The 21,083-nt window shown below is 51.7% G+C and overlaps 1 protein-coding gene across 1 annotated transcript in view; it reads left to right on the top strand.

Annotated features, from left to right (window-relative positions):
• The window catches only part of WNT3A (Wnt family member 3A), a 36,940-nt gene extending 16,548 nt beyond the window's left edge, over positions 1–20,392 (top strand). Inside the window, exons 3-5 of the mRNA XM_016142381.2 lie at positions 12,766–13,031; positions 18,632–19,113; positions 19,289–20,392. Of these exons, the coding sequence (XP_015997867.1) occupies positions 12,766–13,031; positions 18,632–19,111 (746 nt within the window). The 3' untranslated portion in view covers positions 19,112–19,113; positions 19,289–20,392. The remainder of the gene's footprint in view (positions 1–12,765; positions 13,032–18,631; positions 19,114–19,288) is intronic.
• The last annotated feature ends 691 nt before the right edge of the window (positions 20,393–21,083 follow it).

Raw genomic sequence — 21,083 nt, forward strand, 5'->3', positions numbered from 1 at the left:
AAGTGTGCACATGTGCATTGTGCTGTATGTCTGTGCAAATGTGTGTGTCATGTGTATATGCATACGTAAGCAAACATGTATATCGTGCAGTTGCTGCCTATGTGGGTTCCATGCTGTGCCTTGACTGGTGCTGTATGGGGCAGGGAGGCATGTTTAGCACTTGCACCATGGTTAGGAGGCCCCAGACAGGGCCCTGGTGCCATCTGGGTACCTGGTTGCAGAGCCTACGTGGGGGTGCCTACGGTTCCCACTCCCCCAGTTGAGAAAAAGAGAGCAGGAGTTTGGGAAGAAGGCAGAAGCCTTTCCTAACTATAAAGGCTGCCATCCAGTGGTCTTGAATGGGTTTGGACCCCACCTAGAAGCCAGGCAGGAAAGCGTGGATTTATTTCTGGACTCGATTCTATCCAATTGGCCCACATATGCATCCCACTGGGACTTATGCCGTGCTGTCTGGATTAGCATGGTCCTGCTTTTCCGGGCTTGTTTTGGCTATTTGGGGCCCCCTTACCATCCCATATGAGTATTAGGATCAGCTTGCCAATTTCTGCAATAAGCTTGGGATTTTTGGGTTTGCATTGAATCTACAGATCAATTTTAGGAGTATCGCCATCTTCACAATATTGTCTCCTGATCCATAATCATGGCATGTCTTTCCATTTATTTACGGTCTTCTTTAATTTCTTTCAATGATGTTTTATTATGTTCAGTGTACAAGTCTTGCATTTCTTTCATTAAATTTATTCCTAAGTATTTTATTCTTTTTGAGGCCATTGTAGGTGGAATTGTTTTATTAATCTCATGTTTGGATTGTTCATTTCTGGTACAGAGAAACACAATTGATTTTTAATATTGACCTCATACTCTGTAACTTTGCTGAAGGTTTATCAGTTCGGATAGATTGCAGGGGCGGGGGGCATTCCTTAGGATTTTCGTGTCATTTGCTAATAGAGACTGTTTTTCTTATTCCTTTCGATCTCTTTATATTGGAGCCTCCAGGACAATATAGAAGAGCAGTGGGCAGAGTGGGCACCCTGATTTCCTCCTAACCTTACAGGAATAGCTTTCAGTCCCTCACCATTGGGTATGTGCACTGGCTTCAGAGCTTTCTAAGTGAGGAGCCTATTTGCATGAATAGGTAACATAGGGTGTGGGGGCAGGGCTTTGATATTATGCGTCCTTCCAGTTTCTGCGTTTTTTCTGAGTTAAAAATCATATAGCAATCTGTCATCAAAAAATTTTAAAAATATGTCAGCTCATAACTGACTCAGTTGGGTTCTCTTTCATTCTGTGGAAAATGAGGAATTGGAAGCACCTGATTTGTACAGGATTTTGAGGTCCAGTTGTTGCAGCCAACGCCAGGCTTGACACGTGCTAGTAAGTCCAAGAGTCTCCTCTTAGACCAGTGGGAAAGGATGGCCCTGGAAGGGGAGGCAGGAGTGTAGGCAATGGTGCCTTGGAGCCACCAATGTATCTAAGGGCCTTGGCCCATTTCCATGCTCCCCAGGGATATGCAGACTGGCCGCGAGACCCCTGGGGTAAGTCATTGTTCCCATAGGCTACAGCATAGGCCTCACTGGACATGGACTCCGTCCTTTCTTTATGTATTCTGAGATCTGTCCCATCACATTCTGCTCCAGACCCGCAATACTCCAGTTAGCATCTCAGACAGCAGGGTGGTTGAACCCCTGATGTCTGCCCCAAGATTCATCCACTCTCTTCTGTGTTTCCCACCCATCTATGGTGCCACAGCATCCTGCCTTCTCTCAAGGCCTGTCCTGCTCGCTGTGTGCCTCAGACCTTCCCTGCCCTCCCAGAGCCACGCTCCCCATCCCCCACCTCACTGCTTCCCACAGTCTGAAACAGCAACAGTCTTTGTGCCCTTATTGTTGCAGTCCTCCTTAGGTCCAGCTCTTCCTTATTTTTCAGCTCACAGCCCACAAGTCCCACCTGGGGAGGCTCCAGGTCCCCAGAGCTGCTTCATGTTTCTTGGCTCCATCCACACCCCGCTAAAGCCATCCCTCTCCTAGAAGAGAGCTGGGCCCTGCCTCTGCTTATGGGTTCTGGTGTGCCCACCCCTCCCGCTGCCACAGGCAGCAGGCGCTCCATGGTACACGGGGAGCCCCTGGTTGCTCTGTGTGCTTAGTATTGAGGTCCGGAGCTTGTGACTAAAAGATGAGGTGTATGCCTGGATGTCTCCATGTGAGCTGACTTCCCAGGGGAGGTGGCACCTGAGCTGGATCTCAAAAGGTTTTCGCTCTTTCTTTACAAGCTGTATATGGTATTCTCCAGCACTGATCAGTGTTTTACACTGAGCAGCAAATTGAATCCTCATTTCATCAGACGAGACAGAGAAACTTCCTTACAAGTGAGGAAACTAAGGCAAATGAAGGGCCAGGCTAGGAATCCTGAGGATGCCCCAGACCACATGGTGTCAGCAGGGGCTCTCCAGGGGAGAGCAGGTCCCGTAGGTGCCCAAGGCCTGCCGGAAGAGCAGACAAGCCACGGGCTTCTGGGCTGCAGCTCCTGGGACCCTGTAACTTCCTAGAAAGCCTCTCCTGAGACGTCTAGATGCTAATGGGCCTCAGGGACACCCATGTGGCTTCAGTGTCCCAGTCCCTTATACCCCTGCATTCTCTCCCTGTGTCTACTCTCCTCTTATCTACTCTTCCTATGTCCACTCCCCCATGGTCACTCTGCCACATCCATTCCCCATGTCTACTCTACCAGGTCCACTCTCCCACATGCCCTTCCCATAAACTCTCCCCACCTCTACTCTCCCACATCCATGCTCCTGTCTCTACCCCACGCTCCCTGTCTCTCCTGTCCAATCTCTCTCTTCCCTGCTCCTCCTCCCTTTTGGGCTGGTTGACAATCGCCTCACCCCCCACCCCCCACCACTTGGTCTAAATGGGGCAGACACTTTCCTTCTCCCCTTCACAGCCATGGGGCTGAGAAATCTCTGGATCATTGTGGCTGAATGCGACAGAGGAAGGAGACCACCAGGTGCCCGTGAGAGAAGCCAGCCTGGGAGGCCATTGTGGAGGCCCCCACAACTCCCTGGCTGTGCTTTCTGTAATCAATCTGATTGGATTAGGGTCAGGGCAACCCTAATCATGTCAGAGGTCACCCAGGCTTTGTGGTGGGGTCCACAGGGTGCCTGGCCACCCCTGCTGAGGCGGCTCTGTTGAACAGAGCTTAACACCACCTGCCCGGCTAGCTGAAGAGAGGCGCCCAACCCTGTGTGAGTATGCATGTGTGAGCGTGTGTGAGTGTGAGCACGTGTGTGTATACAGGGTTATGAAGATATGAGGGGAAGAAAGTATGCTCATAGCTCCTGCTTCCAGCATACACGCACAAATACACATATACACACAAACACACTTACTCTCTCTCCCTCTCTTCTTCCCTCTATCTCCCTTATCATAACCGCCCCCCCCCACACACACACACCTGCCTGGCCCAGAATCGGGGGTGCAGAAGGTAGGGTTAGGTGACAGAAATGCACCCCGGTGTGGAACAAGTGTCCCTCTCCTGCTTCGAAGGCAGCAGGACCACTTAACTTGCATCATGGGGCAAAAAGCATTTGAAGAATTTTGAGAGCTTGGAGGCTGGTGCAGAATAGCTACTTATCTGTTCCCTGCCCCAGGAAGTTCCCTGTGCACCCAGACGGCCAGCTTTCCCCAGGGCTGGCTGACATCCACTCTTGACCTCACAGGGTGAAGGGGTGGGGACGCCAAAGGGCAGGGAAGCGAGAGATTGGACAGGGGAGACAGAGGGAGCATGGGACAGTGGCAGCGGGTCTCAGAGCTCAGACCTCAGCAGACACCTGGAGTAGAACTACCCAGGCTGAGCCCAGGGAGTGAACACAGTGGAAGCAGTGGGCTCCGGGTCAGGCCCGTAGTGGGGACTCTCCTCTGGCATGTAGCTTTGTGGGCAGCTGGGTGGGACATTTCACCTGAGAGCAATGGAAGGAGCCCTGAGGAGTGAGTTATCCTCGGTGGGGAGCAACCCCTAGCTGCATCATATAGTGACCCCAGGCACTTCGCGCCCTTGGTGCAAGCAAGGCCAGGAGCCTGTCACGACTGAATCCTGGTCAGTTCCCCAGGACCCCTGAGTCCCTCAGGCAAGGTCTGCAGGGTCAGTCAAATTCTCAGCAGATATGTACCCATCCCTCGTAGCCCTCTGCCTGTGCCCTTGGTTGGCCTGGGACAAGTTTCCCCCAATCCCAACCTTCCTAGTTCTCCTTGGGGGGTTGGGCTAGGGAGGAGCAGGAAGGGGATGAGCTGAGCCCCTTTCCTGGCCAGGCTCCAGGGGGTGGTCTGCTGCCTCCATGGGAGGGCCCAGTGCAAGAGTGGGCTGGTCACAGGGCTCAGGAGGGGCTGGAGAGGAGGCTCTTGAGGGGGACTAATGTCCCCAACCCAGGTTGTGACCCCAGACCCCCATCGGAAAGTGTTTCGGTGTGCAGTGGTGTGGAGGGGGGGTCCCCGTATATCATTAACTCCCCCCAGTGGGAGGGGGTGAAGGCGCCAGAGAAGCCCTGCAACACCCCACTGCGCCAGGCTCTGAGCACAATGTGCCCGCCAGGACGACAAGATTAAGCACAGAGAGAAGTGAAAATGCTGCTGGATTCACACGCCCGAGGGCCGTGTTCGGCGTGTGAACAGCGCTCCCTGCACATACCTCCCGGTTGCTATGACCGGCTTGCTATGGCCTAATCGCCGACGAGGGGGAAATTCATATAAAATATCGCAGGCCATTGTGGGCCTAACGCGGCGTGACAGTGGCTCACAAAGCCAGATTCATTAGCCCCAGCAGGTAATCAGGACACCGGCTGGGCTACTGACAGGGCGGTGTCAGGGGCCGTGGCCACAGTGGGGCGTCAGCCGCATTCCGCTCTCAGGTGGCTCCGTCGGGATGCAGGATTACCAGATGCCATCGCGACCCCCCCACCCCCACCCCTGCTGCCCAGCTCACTCTGGGACCAGGGAAGGTAGGCAGTGTGGAAGGGGGGGACACTGGCTAGCTTTCATCCAGCAGAGCCACAGGCCATCCCTTGTCTTGGGGAATTGGTGGAAGGAGAGGTGCTGACCCACTGAACACTCTAGGAATACCCTCAGCCCCTCACCTGCTGGGTTGGCAGAGCCTTGTAGAGTCCCCAGGCTACCAGGGAGGTCTGGAGGCTCAGAGAGGAGGCCAGGACCTCGTGCGTGTGCTGGGAGTGCAACATGGTTGAGGATACCCCACTTCTCTCCATGACCTACCAGCGGCACTCTGTGGGCCAGCGGAGGCAGAGTGACCCATGGAGGACCCAGGGAGGCCTGAAGGTTAACACTGTCCAGAGGAGAGGTAGAGCCCAGGGGCTGCCCCCAGATGAAGGAGGAGGTCAACCAGGAAGAGACTCTCACAAGCTGGTCCTGCACCTCCCAGGGAGGTCACATCCCACCTTGCCCTTGGCTGATCCCCACCTGGTCACCAGGTGACAACAACCAGGCCCCTGAGTTCCAGAGGCCAGTGATGGAGGGCCTGACTTCACATAGGGAAGGGGGAATGTGTCAGAGATCCCCCACAGTGGGATCCTCCCCTCCTACACACCTGCTGGGTCTGGCCACCGTCTAGAGGAGGAGACTTACAAATCTAAGGCTGTAATGGAGCCTGGGGGCTCAGGCCAAGGATGCAGAGAAATCACCTGGGGCCCTTACGGGTATAGATGCCCCCCAGCCCACCAGGGGGCCCACAGTGATGCACCACCTGGGTAACTGCATCCCTGAAGATCTTCCCAAGGGGCCCACCCAGTGGACCCCACAGACAGAACTTCCCAGGAGCTCTATCTTGCTGTTCAGAGGTCACATTTAAATCACAGTCCCCTCTAGGAAACTCCACTCCCTGGGGTCACCCTTGTTCTTCAGAAAGGCTACTCCAGTGTCTCCTTGGACCAATGGGTTTGCCCAAGGAGCCCCAAGCTGTCTCCTCCTTCTCATTCAGTGTCAGTGCCCCACAGCCTTCCCCTCTCAGGAGAAAACAGGTGGGTGTCCTCTGCCCCACCATGGCAGTGGGTATGGGCCCAGCAAGGCAAGTAGGGTCTCAGACCCCTTGCAAGGGGCGCAGGAGCTTCTCTAGGAACCCGCTGCCTGGTCTCTGCATTCCCTGCTGTGCTGCCTGGGGCCTGTGGCTGATGGGCTCTGAGCCTCCTGCATGTCACTGGGGCTGAGCAGAGTGCCCCTCTCTCTGCCCATGCCTGTTCTCTCAAGAGTGATAAAAGATTTCTGGCCCTGGTGGGGTGGGGGTGGGGGGCAGCCTCCAGTCTGTGCTTTGCTATTGGTCTGGCTGAAGAAAGTTGGCTTGAGGACAGAAGTTGTGGCCTTTTTATCCACTTAGAACACAGTTGGTACTCAGTAAATGTTTCTAACTGACCAGCTTCATAGTGAAATGTGATAGACAAGGCCCTTGGAATGATTTTTTGGAACTTTCTTCAACGTATAGGACTTTAGAAATGTAGCCTCGTTTTGATGTTAAAAAGTCTTTTTCTGAAATCATAATAGTCATTTTTTATATGTTTTGCTATCTCACAAAAAAGTAAGAACACTTGGCAGTCCTCTTTCAGTCCCCAAATGATCTCTAGGACTTCACAATCCCTGAATCCAAATCGGGAAATGGAATTATTAAGACCCCTTTATTTCTAAGTTCTGGGAAGTGAAGTAACCATCAAAGCCCATCTCACAGTGACACTTGCCTACCTGCACCAAGGGCTGCACTGGCCTCGGCTATGATGGACCCCACCTGGCAGCTCCTCCTGCCTTCCATCAGATGCCCAGCTCTTGCCACACAGGACTCTTTCACCTACACTAGACTCTCCCTATCCATCCACCATTCATCTATAATCTATCTATCCATCCACCATCCATCCATCATCTGCTATCCATCCATTGCCCATCCACTATCCAACCACTATCCACCATCTACCACCCATTCACCCTTTATCCATTTATCCATCCACCATCCACCTATTCCCCCATCCATGCACCCATCTACACTCTAGGCACTGTCTACTAACTATCTATCCATCTACCATCCATCTGCTATCCATCCATCCGTCCCATGCCTGCCCCAAAGCTCATGTTTCCAAGCCTACTGTGTGTTCTGATTCTCCTTATTTTCTCTTTTATGAACTGTAAGTTCTCAAAGGCAGATGACTCAACACAGTCCAAAGCAAAGAACCTGACTTGCAACAGCAGAGCCTCCTGCTAGAGGTATGGAAGGATTCCTCTGTTCAATTCCTAGTCCTGAGTTTAGTGTATGGCTCATTATAGACTCAGATCTTGAATGGTGGATGAATAAGTGATTGGATAGGTGGTGGATGGATGGATGGATGGATGGATGGATGGATAGATGGATGGGAGATAGGTGGAAGGAAGGATAGGTCATTGGTACTTTGCATGAATTCAATGAATAATTCCTAATGAGACAACATCAATTTTCTGGAAACATGGTTTTCCTGGTGGAAGATGCTTGTCTTACAGAATGACTTTATTATGTGATTCCCTCTCCCTTTTCCCACCCTGATCTCAGTGTGGGAATAAGAGTCCTGGCCCTGAACAGAGCAGGCCTGAGGTAGCTCAAGAAGTTTACCCAGGGTCCACTCCAGAGATAGGGAAAACTGGCAGCATTTGTCCCCAAGCACACACTCCCCTCCTCTTCTCTTGACAGCCTATTAGGAGGAACTCATTTTGCTGGTGAGGGAGGTGCCTTCCCATGCAGGATGGCTCCCCTACCCCTCCAGAGTCATTCTGTTGTGTAAACAAAAGCCAATGTCTGTAGATAAGAACTTGGTTGTGAAGGTTGGCTGCTGTGCTCCAGACCCTCCCCACCCACAGCCTCAGAGGATCCCTGTCCCCTCCTCTGTAAACTGAGGCCACTCTAGGCAGTGGGTTGCAAACTTCCTATTTGAAACCCCTGTGAAAATCTGATCAAGGTAATGGATTCTCTACCCAGAAACTTGCCCCTGGCCTCTGGGTTAAAACCACCTAGCTTTGTGGGCAGTCTTCCTTCTGCATGGCCTTGGTGCATTTCAACTTTTTCTGGAAAAAATTGTGGACTTAAAGACATTGCAGGAATGAGTACATTCCCCCTCCCAGGCCCCTCCCAGGGCTGACATTGCACAAACCCAGCTGCATCCGTCAAAACTAAGTTATCTGGGCTCCTGTCCTTTGTGCCCTGGAGGCTGGGAGAAGCCTGCTCAGGTCTCTGGGTTTGTCTGGTGTTTCCTGACACTGCATGAAGGTTACACATCTTTGGTGAGAACACTTGGCAAAGAGGTGTCCTCAGAGCACCTCTTGGGAAGGGAAGTGTGTGGAGTCTTTCTGTCTGTTGCATTGCTGCTGAGGGCCACCTTAGTCCCCCTGGTGAGGGGGGCCAGCCAGTTTCTCCAGTGCTGGATCAGTATCTCCGGGAACCGCTCAGGCCCATGCCTTCACTTTTAAAATGAACTTTCTTTGCTAGAACAAACTGAACCATGTTTTCTTTCTGAAACATGAAGCAAAGGCTTCTTTTCTCCACAAACAAATCGAATGGTGCCCCAGGATGTCCTCGGCCAGTGGGGACTTTACCTGAAGAAAGGCCCTTTTTCACCTAGCAGAAGGGGAAATTGAGGCCCATGGTGGGGAGAGGGCATGTGGGGGGGGTTGCACAATTAGCTGATAACAGAGCTGGACAGGAATGAGTTCAAGGGGGAGCCCCACAACACCCCCGCCCCACATACCCTTCTCCTCAAGTATATCTGGTAGCCTCGGGCTGTTTGCCCAAATTCCCAAGCCCTTGTTGAGGGAGGGATCAAGCCCCCCTCCCTTACTTCCAGAGGAGCAGGTGGTGGGAAGGGGCTGGCAGAGGGGCAGAGACAGAGGCAGAACCAGGCTCCCCTTGCAAGAACCCACCCTGAGACCCTGGACTGAAAGGCAAGCTCTGCCGGGACTGGGGGAGAGTATCCAGCCCTCAGAGATCCTTGAGAAGGGCCCCAGGGGCCCCAGGAAGCTGAGAATGGAAGAGTGCAGTGTGGGGCGGGGTGCTATCTGCAGAAGGTTCCTGAGTGCTGGGACATGTGCCCCAAGCTGTCCTGGGCGGGGTGGCCAATAAAGCTGGCCCCTGAGGAGCCTGCAGGGCACCCCAATGACGGTCCCTAATCCAGGCTACATGGTGGGAGAGGAGGCTCCAGACCTGGCCCTGGAAAGGCAAGAAAGTGAGAAGTTGAGACCCAAGGCCTGAGGAATGAGGAGGAGGCAGCCCAAGCCCTTGAAGAACACAAAATTAGGGCGGGATCTCAGCTGAGTGGAGGGTCAGGATGGGAGGGGTCTGTGTTCAGTGCACACTGGCATTTATTCACTGAGGTGCCTTGGGGCAGCAGAAGGCGTACAGGCCTGTCTATGAACTGATGGATTGTATTATGTAAGAAAAACAGGGCAGAGGCTTCATGAGTCTTGGGGAGGCAACTGCCTTGCTGGTATTTGAGAAAGAGGGCAGTGAAGGGGGCTGTCCTGAATCCATTCAAGGGTAAGCTGAGCAGAGAGGGGCAGAGAGTTGGGCCCCAAGGAGTGAGCCTGCCCCGTGGTCTCAGCCCCTCCTGAACATCCTGCCCCAGCCCAGGGACCCTGTTCTCTACTCAGACCAGGCCCTTGCTCCCCAGCAACCATCTGTGGGACCACCTGGTTCTCTGGGTTGGAAACAGTTAGCAGAACACAGTCCCCACCTCTGGGGCCTTTCAGACCAAGTAGGTAAAGGAGGGAGCTCCCTGGGCGCCTGGGAACTGGAGGGCTGCCGGGGCCAAGAGTAGACCATGCCTGGACTGCATGGCTGCAGGACCCTGTCCTGTGCCCTGAAAATGGGGGTGGGGTGGGGGCGGGGGCACAGCAGGTGCTGCATGAACAGAGGAACAGCTAGAAAGAACCTGAGGGAAGGACAGTAGCTGAGTGTGGCTGGAGGCCATGTAGTGGCCAACAGGATTGGGAAGACAGCATTCAGGCAGGAGTTGGCCTGTGTGCCAGTCAAGAAAGGACACAGAGTCAAGAACTCAAGAAGGGACCAGGCAAGGTCAGCTGGGCATTGGACAAAGCACTGTGCCAGTGGCCTGTGTGTGTATGCATGTATGTGTGCATGTGTGTTTGTGCGTCTGTGTATGCTTGAATGTCTGTGTGTGATACACACATATGGATGAGGGAGGTAGCTGGAGGCTGGGGTGCAGGTCCCAGCCCAGAGCCCCTTCTAGTCCTGGGGGAGATGCTTAAGGCTAGACTCACCAGGAAGGGCTGGGTGGGCAGGATGGGCCTGCCCTGAGGGAGGACAGAGCAGCCTGAAGTCTGGGGCTGGTTGCAGCCCAGAGTTTCCAGAAAGCAGGGAGGGTGCAGGCCTGCTCTGATCAGAGCCAAGGCAGGACACGTAGTGGCCAGGGCCTGCACAGGGCTGTCAGGAAGTGCTGGTAAATCCACAGAAAGCATCTCCTAAAGCAGGTATGCTTGCTGCCAGATGGGGCCAGATGGCCAGCGGGAGGCCTGTGCAGAGGGCACTTCCTCCAAAATATTCTGTCTGTGTGTTCTGGGTATCAGAGAAAGTGTACATTTTTTCAGTGACAAGTGTGTGTAGATATGAACAAAGCTGGGTGGGTGAGTGTGAGTGTATGCATGCACAGACCTTGAGGCATACATGCTCGGGTATAAACCCGGAGCAGCCTGAAACCTCTGTTCACTTCCCTGGGTGGAGCCCATCTGCCTGTCCCCATCCCAGGACAAAAGACCCCTGGGCATTGAAGTGGGGTGAGGAGGCAGCAGCACCCCCCAATTCTCTCCCATGGCCATAGGGAGACCAGCAGGGTTCAGGCCTGCCTGGGGACGGATGGGGGGCGCCTAGAAGAGCTCCAAGGGAACACAACAAGGCACTCGTCCAGCGCCCTGGTCAATCCTGTTCCCACATGTCTCCTGCTCCCTCCTCCCTCCTGCCAACCCAGAACCTAAGAAGAGATAGGGGCCAGAACCAGGAAACATGGTGTGTAGGACCCACATGAGGGTAGCAGAGATACCTAAGGGCATACGAGACACCAGGGCCAAGCTAGGGTTCAGCCTGGGCCTGCTGGGCTCATTTTTAAATTCTTGCTAGTAGCAGGTAAGGTCCATGAGGCTATCTTTTTATTTCTCCAGCATAGCTTGGCAAACAGCAGGCACCCCATACACCCATGTGGAAAGCTGAGCTGAGTAGAGACCATTTGATCAATTCGCGCAGGATCCAGGGCAGCCCCAGGACTCTGTTCTGCACCCAGAGCTGTCTAAATGTTTGCACACACCCAACAGGTGATACATTCATCCTAGCAGCCAAAGCCTGACTTGGCATCTGGCCTCTGCAAGGCCAGATGGCCCTCACATGCCTGGTGCTTCCTTCTGGTCCCGCCAGCCTAGCAGAATCCCCCTGTCCCCCGTTTTACCTCTATCTGCTTCCTGCCTATCCTCCAGGACCAACTGTCCCAGACTTCTGTTTACCAGAGTCAGGCTAGGCCTCCTCCGACCTCCCCACGGTCCAGGTAGGCCTCCCTGGATGCCCACACATACCTCTGTGTGTTCCTGTTGCCTCACAGGCTTCTTCTTTCCTAGCTTCAGCCCTCCCCCACTGCCCTTCTGGAAAACCAATGCTACTTCCTCTGACTCAGTTTCTCCATACGTAGAAGCAGGAAGTTGCATGTAGGGGCCCAGGCAGCCCTAGTACCAGCTAGTGGATTAATAGGGGCCCAGAGGCCATCTCCTGGCAGGCTTCAGCATCCCCAGGCCTGGGCATGTGAAGCCAGCACAGGGCGAGGTGTGTACTGGGGCCAGTGGTCCAGGGTGGAAGAAGGGAAAAATGTGCACAGGTGGCAGCATGTAGGCCAGGAGTGACACTGTAGATGGGGGTCAGGCTTCTGGAAGCTCTGACTGGGAAGTCTGGGCAAGCGGACTGCACCCCAGCCATTGGGGTGACTTTTGTTAGTCAGCATAATTATTTTGAGAACCATCATATTTTTTCCAATTACTTCTAAGTAGAATCCCAGTTTATGGAAATGCCACAATTTTTATAAGGATATAACTGACATATACATTTTATTAGTTTCAGGTGTGCAATATAATAATTGGATATGTGTATATATTGTGAAATGATCACCATAGTAAGTGTAGTTAACATCCATCACCACACATAGTTACTGTTTGAGTGTGTCTGTGTGTGTGTGGTGACAACACTTAAGTTCTACTGTCTCAGCTGCTTTCAGATATACAATATTGTTCACTCTCCGGTACATTTCATCCCCAGACCTTATGCGTTATGCTGGTGTTTATACATTCTCCCATTGATGGGCATTCGAGAGCTGCAGGTTTGAGGCTGTTAAAGCGGCCCTGACATTTGCTTCCTGGTTTTTGCGTGGACGCGGGCTTCCTGCGGGGGAAATACCTGGGAGGTAAGGGCAGGGTCATGCGGTAACTATGTTTTTTAAAAGCTGCCAAACCGCTTTCCAAGGAGTAACTCGAGTTTCCCTCCAGCCAGCAGTGCGCAAAGTTCTCGCCAGCACTCGCTGTGATCTGATTACAAAGGTCCCTGCGCTTCCCAACGACAAGTAAAGTCCAGCCTGGCTTCTTGGGCCCCTTCTTTGGGGAAGCTCTCCCTCCTCCTTAGATCCTCCGGGGACATGCATCCCTCTCCCTCCAGCCTTGCCGCCCCTCCCCGCTGCCCAAGGGGGCTCTGCCCACCGGGTGCCTCTCTCCACAGCCACCCGCGAATCTGCCTTTGTGCACGCCATCGCTGCTGCTGGCGTGGCCTTCGCGGTGACGCGCTCCTGCGCTGAGGGCTCCGCCACCATCTGCGGCTGCAGCAGCCGCCACCAGAGCTCACCGGGAGACGGCTGGAAGTGGGGCGGCTGCAGCGAGGATATCGAGTTCGGCGGCATGGTGTCTCGGGAGTTCGCGGATGCACGGGAGAACAGGCCTGACGCCCGCTCTGCAATGAACCGCCATAACAATGAGGCCGGGCGCCAGGTATGTCTGTGGCCCCGCGTGTCCTGGGGGATGTACCCAATGTCCCTCCAACCATGGCCCTGCGTGTTCTAGAGGTTCTTTGACTACAGCCCTTTGCATCCTGGGGTATTGGGAAGCACTCTGACCACACTCCTTGGAAAGGAAATAGAAGTTCCCTGAACAATTGGGTGCCCTGGTCCCTTAAGTGATGTGGCCTGGTGGGGGCAGGATGGCAGGCTGTCTGTGGTAGCCAAGCTTGGGGTCTGCTCACCTCCTACCCAGGGCTGTCTGAAACACAACACTGTCCAGTTGCCTTGACAATGTCTAGGATATTCCCACAGAGTGCCAGGTCCACTTCTGGAGTTGGGGTCACCAGGAAAGGGGGACAGGCTAAAGGCCTGCCTTGCAGGAGCTCCTGCGAGTCCAGGAGAATAGACTGCCAGGTAGCTACTATGCAGTGTGGGAAGTTCTGTGATGAGGAAATGCACAAACATGGTGACCCTGCACAGTGCAAGGCGCAGACCCAGGCTAGAGTCTTCTCAAAAAAGACTTTCTACTGACAAGAGTAGTGAGTGGGGACATGCAGGGTGATGGCAGTTGACTAGGTGGTGGAGGCCAGGGAAGATTCTGGGCTACCCAGAGGTGAGCCTACACATCAGTTAGTCTGGGTAGAGTACAGAAAACAGGGGAAGAAAGAGAATTTGGGGAGTGGAGAGGTTACCAGGGACCAAGATGTGAAAGGCTTTGTGAGCCCTGCTAAAAAGGACTGGGTCAGAAGGTCAGTGGGGGACTGATGGAGGACTGGCTGCTGATGAGAAGTGACTAATGTAGGGACCAAGGGGTGTGCAGTAGATTAAGCAACACACAGATGGCACTGGCTTTGGCCAGTGGAACCAGGGGATTGCAGAGAACTAAAGAGTGAACAGGGACATTCAAGTTCTAAATGGGGACTAGGTGACTCAGATTCATTTTCCTGCTGAAGACAAATACAAATGCAGGATGGAATATAAAAAGCACCTTGTTGAAAGTATAGGATGCTCACCTGTATATAGTGATCTAATTTATCATAGGGAAGATAGTGCAATGCAGAGGTGGAAATGGACTTTTCAATAGATAGTGCTCAGTCAATTGAATAACAATATGGAAAAAATAACCTTGACCCTTACCTCACACCATGTATAAAATCAATTACAAACAAACCCAAATGAGAAAAGTAAAACAAAAAAAGTTTAGAAGAAAACATAAGAGAACATCTTTGTGACCTTGAAGTAGGCTAAGATTTTTAAAACAGGCCAAAAAAAAAAAATGAAAGAAAATATAATTATGTGGACTGTATTAAAATTAAGAATGTCTATTCATAAAAATACCACTATGAAACTGAAAAGGTAACCCACACAGAAGATGACAGATCTCCAAAAAATATATGAAAGCTATAATGTCAAAATAACTCCACAAATCAATAAGAAAAGGACAGATAACCCAATAGAAAAGTTGGCTAAAGAATGGAAAGTCTTTTCGCAAAAGAACATATAGAAATGGCCAATAAATATAGAGAAAGGTGCTCGATATAATTAGTCATCAAGGAAATCAGAATTGGTGCCCTGAGGAGGGGAGGATAACAAGTGGCAGAGAGCACCATGGGAGTTTCTGAGGAGCTGGTGACTGTGAAATATTTCATGTTTTGGCTTATGACATATATACATTTTCATATGTATATTACACTTCCATAAGATTATTTTTAAGTATCAAATAACTAGCCATAAAGTGAGGAATTAGCAGCCTCAGGTCCAGGAGAAGAAAAGACTCTGAGCCTTTGTACTTGGGTTAGCTTTTGTCTGGGGGTCATTTGCCGACGTGGAAGAAAGTGCATACACTGAGCTACACTTCTGGTGGCCTCACAGAGCTAAGGGGCCCACCAAGGGTAATCCTTCCTCAGTTTAGGCTGGGACCCTAAGGAGCAAAGGAAGACCAGAAGTAGACCAGCTCTTGTGCACATGTGCAGGCTAGAAAAATCTCAAGACCAGAGAATGGATTAAGATGATCTCAAATGCCAGTAATCTCATGCCCTGGAAAAAGCATACAAATTCTCTTTGGAGGAAAATAACCTTAAACTAGGCTGAAAATTGTTTCTACAAATAATTTTTCAAACACAATACCTAACACATAAGCAAAGATAACTTGTCACAAGAGCTGATGATGCAATAAATGAGTGGTAATCAATGAAAACAGAAATAAGACTCCAAATACTGGAATAATTAGACACAGTTTATTAGAAAAAAAAAATGCTCACTTAAGTTCACACAGCTAAAATGCAAGTTTAAACATTTCAGCAGGGAACTAGAAACTATAAAAATAATAAATTTGAGAAAGAATCACATAGAAATTATAGAACTGAAGAACAAATGAGGACTTCCAGTTAAGACAAAAAAGCAACCACAAGCGCTTCCCTCTGCACCCTCCTAGACACCTACTAAAATGACAATGAATAAAATTTAACATAAATAAGCAGACTCTCAGGAACATGGAAAACCGAAGAGGTGACAATGGCAACACAATTTTGAAAGCTGAAAAGCAGATAGAAAAATACCCAGTGTCTTAGTAGACCCAAGAAAGCTTAAGCCAGTAGACTTAAGCCAATAGAGAAATCTGAGAACCAACCCAGGAATTACTAGTATCAAGGTATCTTGAGAAGCGAAAGTAAATATGCAGCTGAAAATAGGATTATTGGTTGAAAGTCTATTTTAAAAGCACTGTTTAATACACTAGCTCTTCTATCCTACACCTTGCTCCCAGTCAACACCTCTCCTTTCCCAGAAGTCTGCAGGCTTATTCTCTAAAAAGAGTAGAATAGGGTGTCTGGACTGCAGGGTCCCACACACAGCTGAGAGTGAAGCTTCCCAAGTGAAAATAGTCTATCTATGTACACATTTCTCTTCCTAATCTCCTAATACTACAGCGAAACTCAATCACTTTCCAGGGAGGAGAATGGAAGGTTCACCCCTGGAAATCAGATGACGCCAGGAGAATAGACTTAAAGATACTGACTTGGGGGTTCTCCAATGAAATAATGTGGCCAGGTCACTCTGGAACAAGAGCCCAAGTTGATGAGTCCCACCCAGGCACAGGAGCTTCCAACAAGAATTTTAGTGTCCCACTTTTCAATATGAGCAGACATCCAAGAACTGCTGGATACCCAAGGAAGCCTCCAGCAACCATAAAGGTAAAGAGCAAAACAAAGAAACAAGATTCACACTTATGAGAAAGAGATGATGGAAAGAGTAATAAAATTTTCATAAAACTATTACTAGCCCCAGAGAGATAACAGAACACACTAAATCCATAAAACTGGAACAGGATGTTAATTTAAAAGAACATTTGGAGGAGGGAAAAAAAAGCTCTTAGCAGTTAGGAAATAGGACAGCTGAAACAAAACTCTCAGCAGAAACATTGGAAAATAGTTAAAACACCCTTCTACAAAATAGAGGAAAAAAGACAAGGAGATGAAAAACAGGAAAGAATAGAAAATATGGAAGCTCTGTCCAAAAGAGACATGAAGAAGAGGAAGTTGGCACAGAAAAAAGGCAGGAAGCTTCTAGCACTGGCTGTCACAGGTTTCAGACAACACAGGCCTAGAAAGTGCCTGGCACAAGAAAGGGAGACCCACATCAAGGCAATGGCACAGACATGCCTTCCAGGCATCCCAGGAGAAGGTCAGGTTCACGCAAGGTGTCAGGAGTGGAATGACATCAGAGATTCCGAGTATATGAATGCAGGAATGAAATGGAGTGATGCTTTCAGGAATTTTATACCCAGCTAAATCATCTTTTCAATTCTTCAAGTAGAGAAAATTTGTTTTCAGACATGTACATTTCATAAAATTTACTGAAAGGCCTCTCAAAAAGATGTCTCCAAGTTGAAATCGATAGGACACTTGGTATGTTTGAACATCTTGAAGAAGATATTTTGACAATTAAGGGAGAGCTTAAGACTGAATCCATGACATGAGTATTTAAAATGCCACAATAAAACATCTTGTAGGAAAGAAAGAGTAATTGTAACGTCACATGGCTCAGCTGAGTATGACATTGACCAGCCCCACTACCATCAGCCCTAAGTACTGATCCAACTGGAAGTATGCTCTAGTTCCTAGGGTAGGAAGAGGATAGGGAAAGTGTGCATTGGAGTGGGGTGCTGAAACATCCATAGGCAATGCCAAACACTGAGAAACCAAGAAGCAGCACACAAGCATCAATTAGAGGTTCATGAGAGGCACATAGCATTGCCTCGAGAAGTCAGGAAAGTGCTAGTAAGAGTGGGTGCAGAACTCTGGTTTTTAACAGGTCTTAGGAAACATTGGGTTCTTTAGAGTAGGTGCAAATATATCTTTGATCAAGTAAGACTAAAATGAGAGACTGAGGAGGCAGAGATGGGAAGTGGGGTTCGTCTTTGGCAAAGCTTGGCCACAAAAGAGAAGAGAACGAAGATTAGTCAGAAATGAACTGGGTGTGTGGGGTGCAACTCAAATGCCTGAGGAAAGGGCCAGTATGAGAGGGAAGGATTGAAGAAACAGCAGGAAGAGGAGGACAGGGTAGGGGCAGAGTCTGGATGCAGAGCTCACCTGAATGAAGCCTTAGTCCAGCACTATCCAATAGGAGTATAATGGGAGCCATATTTGAAAAGCAAACAACTGACATTCACTTTAATACTAAATTTTATTTAACCTACTATATCCATCATGTTGTCATTTCAATAATGCAATCGATATGACAATCATGCATGAGGTATTTTACATCTTTTTATTGCATGAAGTCTGGAGACCTAGCGTGTGGTCTGCACTCATAGTATCTCTCAGTTTGGACCAGCCAGGGGCTTCTGGTGGCAGTGCCCACCATGGTGGACAGGTCAGTTTTTGGTCTGATTACACCACCCCACCTCCGCCTTGCCTCAAAGAGGAGGAAAGAGAACCTGCGGTTCCCTGCTGCCCACAGAAAGAAATACACACTCATTGGCCAAGCCTTGTCTGCTGTCAGCCCTCAGGTCCTCACAGCTTTGTCTCCTGCACTGCTTTTCTCCTCCTCTTTGCACTCCCCTATAGTCCAAGAACCCAGTCTCCTGGGCCCTGAAGGTGCCCAGTGCAAGGTGCCCCCATTACCCATGCTCAGGTAGCCCCTAGCCTTGCCAGCAGCCCACATATACCTCCTCTGGACCTCTGTCTTGGGTTCTCCAGGTCTGAATTAGCGCCCTTCTTCTGCATGCCTGCACTTACATCATCACAGGTTACAGCCCTTCACTCTGTCATACATACTGAAGAATTAGACCCAGCGTTGCAAAGAGCAGGGAGGCTCCCAGGCCGGCCCGCCCCCCAGGGATCTCAGTTCCACCAGGGGAGGCACACTAAAGGGAGTGACACTGGAAAGGGATAGCACTGTGGGACTCAGTGAGAGGGCACCTGATCCACCTGTGAATCCTAGTTGCTTTATGGAGCAGGCAGGTGGGCTGGGTTTGCCAGGTGGGAGTGGGAGTGGGGACTGCAGGCCAGGAGCACAGTCCAGGGAGATGGCCTCCAACAGATGCACGGGGCCTTAGGATGGGCCTGACGCTCTCTGCCCGCGATCCTGCAGGCCATCGCCAGCCACATGCACCTCAAGTGCAAGTGCCACGGGCTGTCGGGCAGCTGCGAGGTGAAGACTTGCTGGTGGTCGCAGCCCGACTTCCGCGCCATCGGCGACCTCCTCAAGGACAAGTACGACAGTGCCTCGGAAATGGTAGTGGAGAAGCACCGCGAATCGCGCGGCTGGGTGGAGACGCTGCGGCCGCGCTACACCTACTTCAAGGTGCCCACCGAGCGCGACCTGGTCTACTACGAGGCCTCGCCCAACTTCTGCGAGCCCAACCCCGAGACCGGCTCCTTTGGCACTCGCGACCGCACCTGCAACGTGAGCTCGCCGGGCATTGACGGCTGCGATTTGCTGTGCTGTGGCCGAGGTCACAACGCGCGCGCAGAGCGGCGCCGGGAGAAGTGCCACTGCGTCTTTCACTGGTGCTGCTACGTGAGCTGCCAGGAGTGCGCGCGCGTCTACGATGTGCACACTTGCAAGTAGTGGTGCGCGCCTGGCGCGGAGGCGGGGCTCCTCTCCGGACGGGAGGGAGGGTGGGCTCGCTCAAGGGTAGGGGCGGGACCTCTCTGGGGACGGGGCTCCCAAGCTATAGACTCAGCCCGCCTGCCCCTCCAACCCAGCCCACCTGTAAGGTTCCGTCCACCCCACCTCCCTGTGCAGAGCAGCTCACCTGGCAGAACAGCTGCAGAGACCATGTGGGATGGCATCCTATATCCCCACCGCCTCCTCTGAAGTCTGGGGACAGCCCTCCAAGTCTGCCGCTCTGGAAAGTTTCAGGCACCTGGAGGCCTGTTGCATTCCTTCCTCAGCCTGGCATTTGCCAATGCTTCTGACCAGGAACCCTACCGAGGACCCACGCCCTGCAGAGCCCTAGGAACCAGCTGGGCCTGGGGGAACGTGGGGCCTGGCTTCAGGAGGTGAGCAGGAGGCTGGGCCCTGAGATCTGGCTCTCCCCTGGCTGCCAGGTGCAGGGCATCAGACACCCAGGCACTCTTCCCAGTGAGTGTTCCTGCTGTCACCCAGGCCCTGCCCAGGCCCAGTCTTGACCTGGTCAGCCGGCATGGCAGTATCCTCTGCTTTGTGGCTGATGGAATATCCCACTGTGGGGTCCTTCCACCTCCTTCCCTCAGGTCTCCCACCTGCACCCCATCCCATCCACAAGAGAGGAGCATAGCCTCCTGTCCCATCCTCCCTCTTGGCCTCCGCACCTCTCCCACCTCCCTTGTCCACAGCCCAGATCCCACTTTGCCACAACTCCATCTTTCTGTCTTGGAAGCCCATTTTGGTGGGGTGGAATGGTTTGGGAGGTTTCAGTGTAAGGAGCTGTGCCCATGTTGAAGACAAAGGACCCACAACCCTCAGAGGGGTGATCTTCCCTCTTAGCCCTTATGGTTAAGACTGACCCCTGGGTCATCATGCCACAGCTATGGTGTGCTAGACTGCCACACTAGCCACCGTCCTGGAGCATCTGGCTGGCTGCTTGGCCCTCCTCATCTTCTGACTCATCCATCCAGCCCAGGAAAGACAGGCTGCTGGACCCCTCGGCCACTGCCGATGCCAGGCCTCTCCTCACTCTGCCTCTGCCACTGTGAAACATCCTCCAGCCCCCAATCCCCAAGGGCCCACCCTCCAGGCAGGGGGAGGAGACAGGCAAGGCAAGGATGACCAGCATGCTGCCAGGACTTGACCTTCCTGTGCCTTGAATTTTACATTTTTGGTTTTAATTTTATTTCTGATGCTGCTATATCCATCATACACTGGAGCTAGACAGATGTGTTGTTTTGTTCCTTTTCTTTCTATGAAAGAAATTATTTTAGTCATAGCTTGTGAGTTTTAAAAAATGGGAAAGTAAAAGACAAAAAAAAAACAAAACAGAAACAACCAAATGCTGTGAATTGTGCTGAATTTCTGGTGGTAGGTTGGCAAGGCACAGGGGTTGGATTGGCAGTGGCCTCTGAGACAGGAACACCCATTGGCCATGGGAGGAGATGTTTAGGATGCACCTTGGGGACTCCTTGGTGGTCTCCAGAGACTGGCATTACAGGTGAAGGAAGAGGAATGATCACATCAAGGAAAGAACACAGCCAGTGGTGCTGAGGTCTGGGGTGGAGGGACTAGACCTGGGCAGAAGGCTCTGGTGGGGGTACAGAGAAGGAGAAGGAGGCCTGTCTGCTGCAGGGGCCATGCAATGCAGGAGCAGGACCCAGCGCAGCTCCAGTGGGCAGGGGGCCTGCAAAAGTCAGTGGTGCCGCGGGACATCCATTAAGTCAGCCACAAGCCACTTCTCCAAACATCCATGATGTGCTTCACTCAGCTGACATTTCAGTGCTGTCTATAGGGCCACCCCTCTGTATTTGGGGGCATGGCCTATGTGTGGGGTCCCCATTGTGGGAACCTGGCCCGTCTGGAAGACAAGAAACAACCCCTCAACCAAAGGCTTGCCCAGCAGAGGCCT

Source organism: Rousettus aegyptiacus, unplaced genomic scaffold (assembly GCF_014176215.1).
Source record: "Rousettus aegyptiacus isolate mRouAeg1 unplaced genomic scaffold, mRouAeg1.p scaffold_m13_p_7, whole genome shotgun sequence".
NCBI classification, from domain to species: domain Eukaryota; kingdom Metazoa; phylum Chordata; class Mammalia; order Chiroptera; family Pteropodidae; genus Rousettus; species Rousettus aegyptiacus.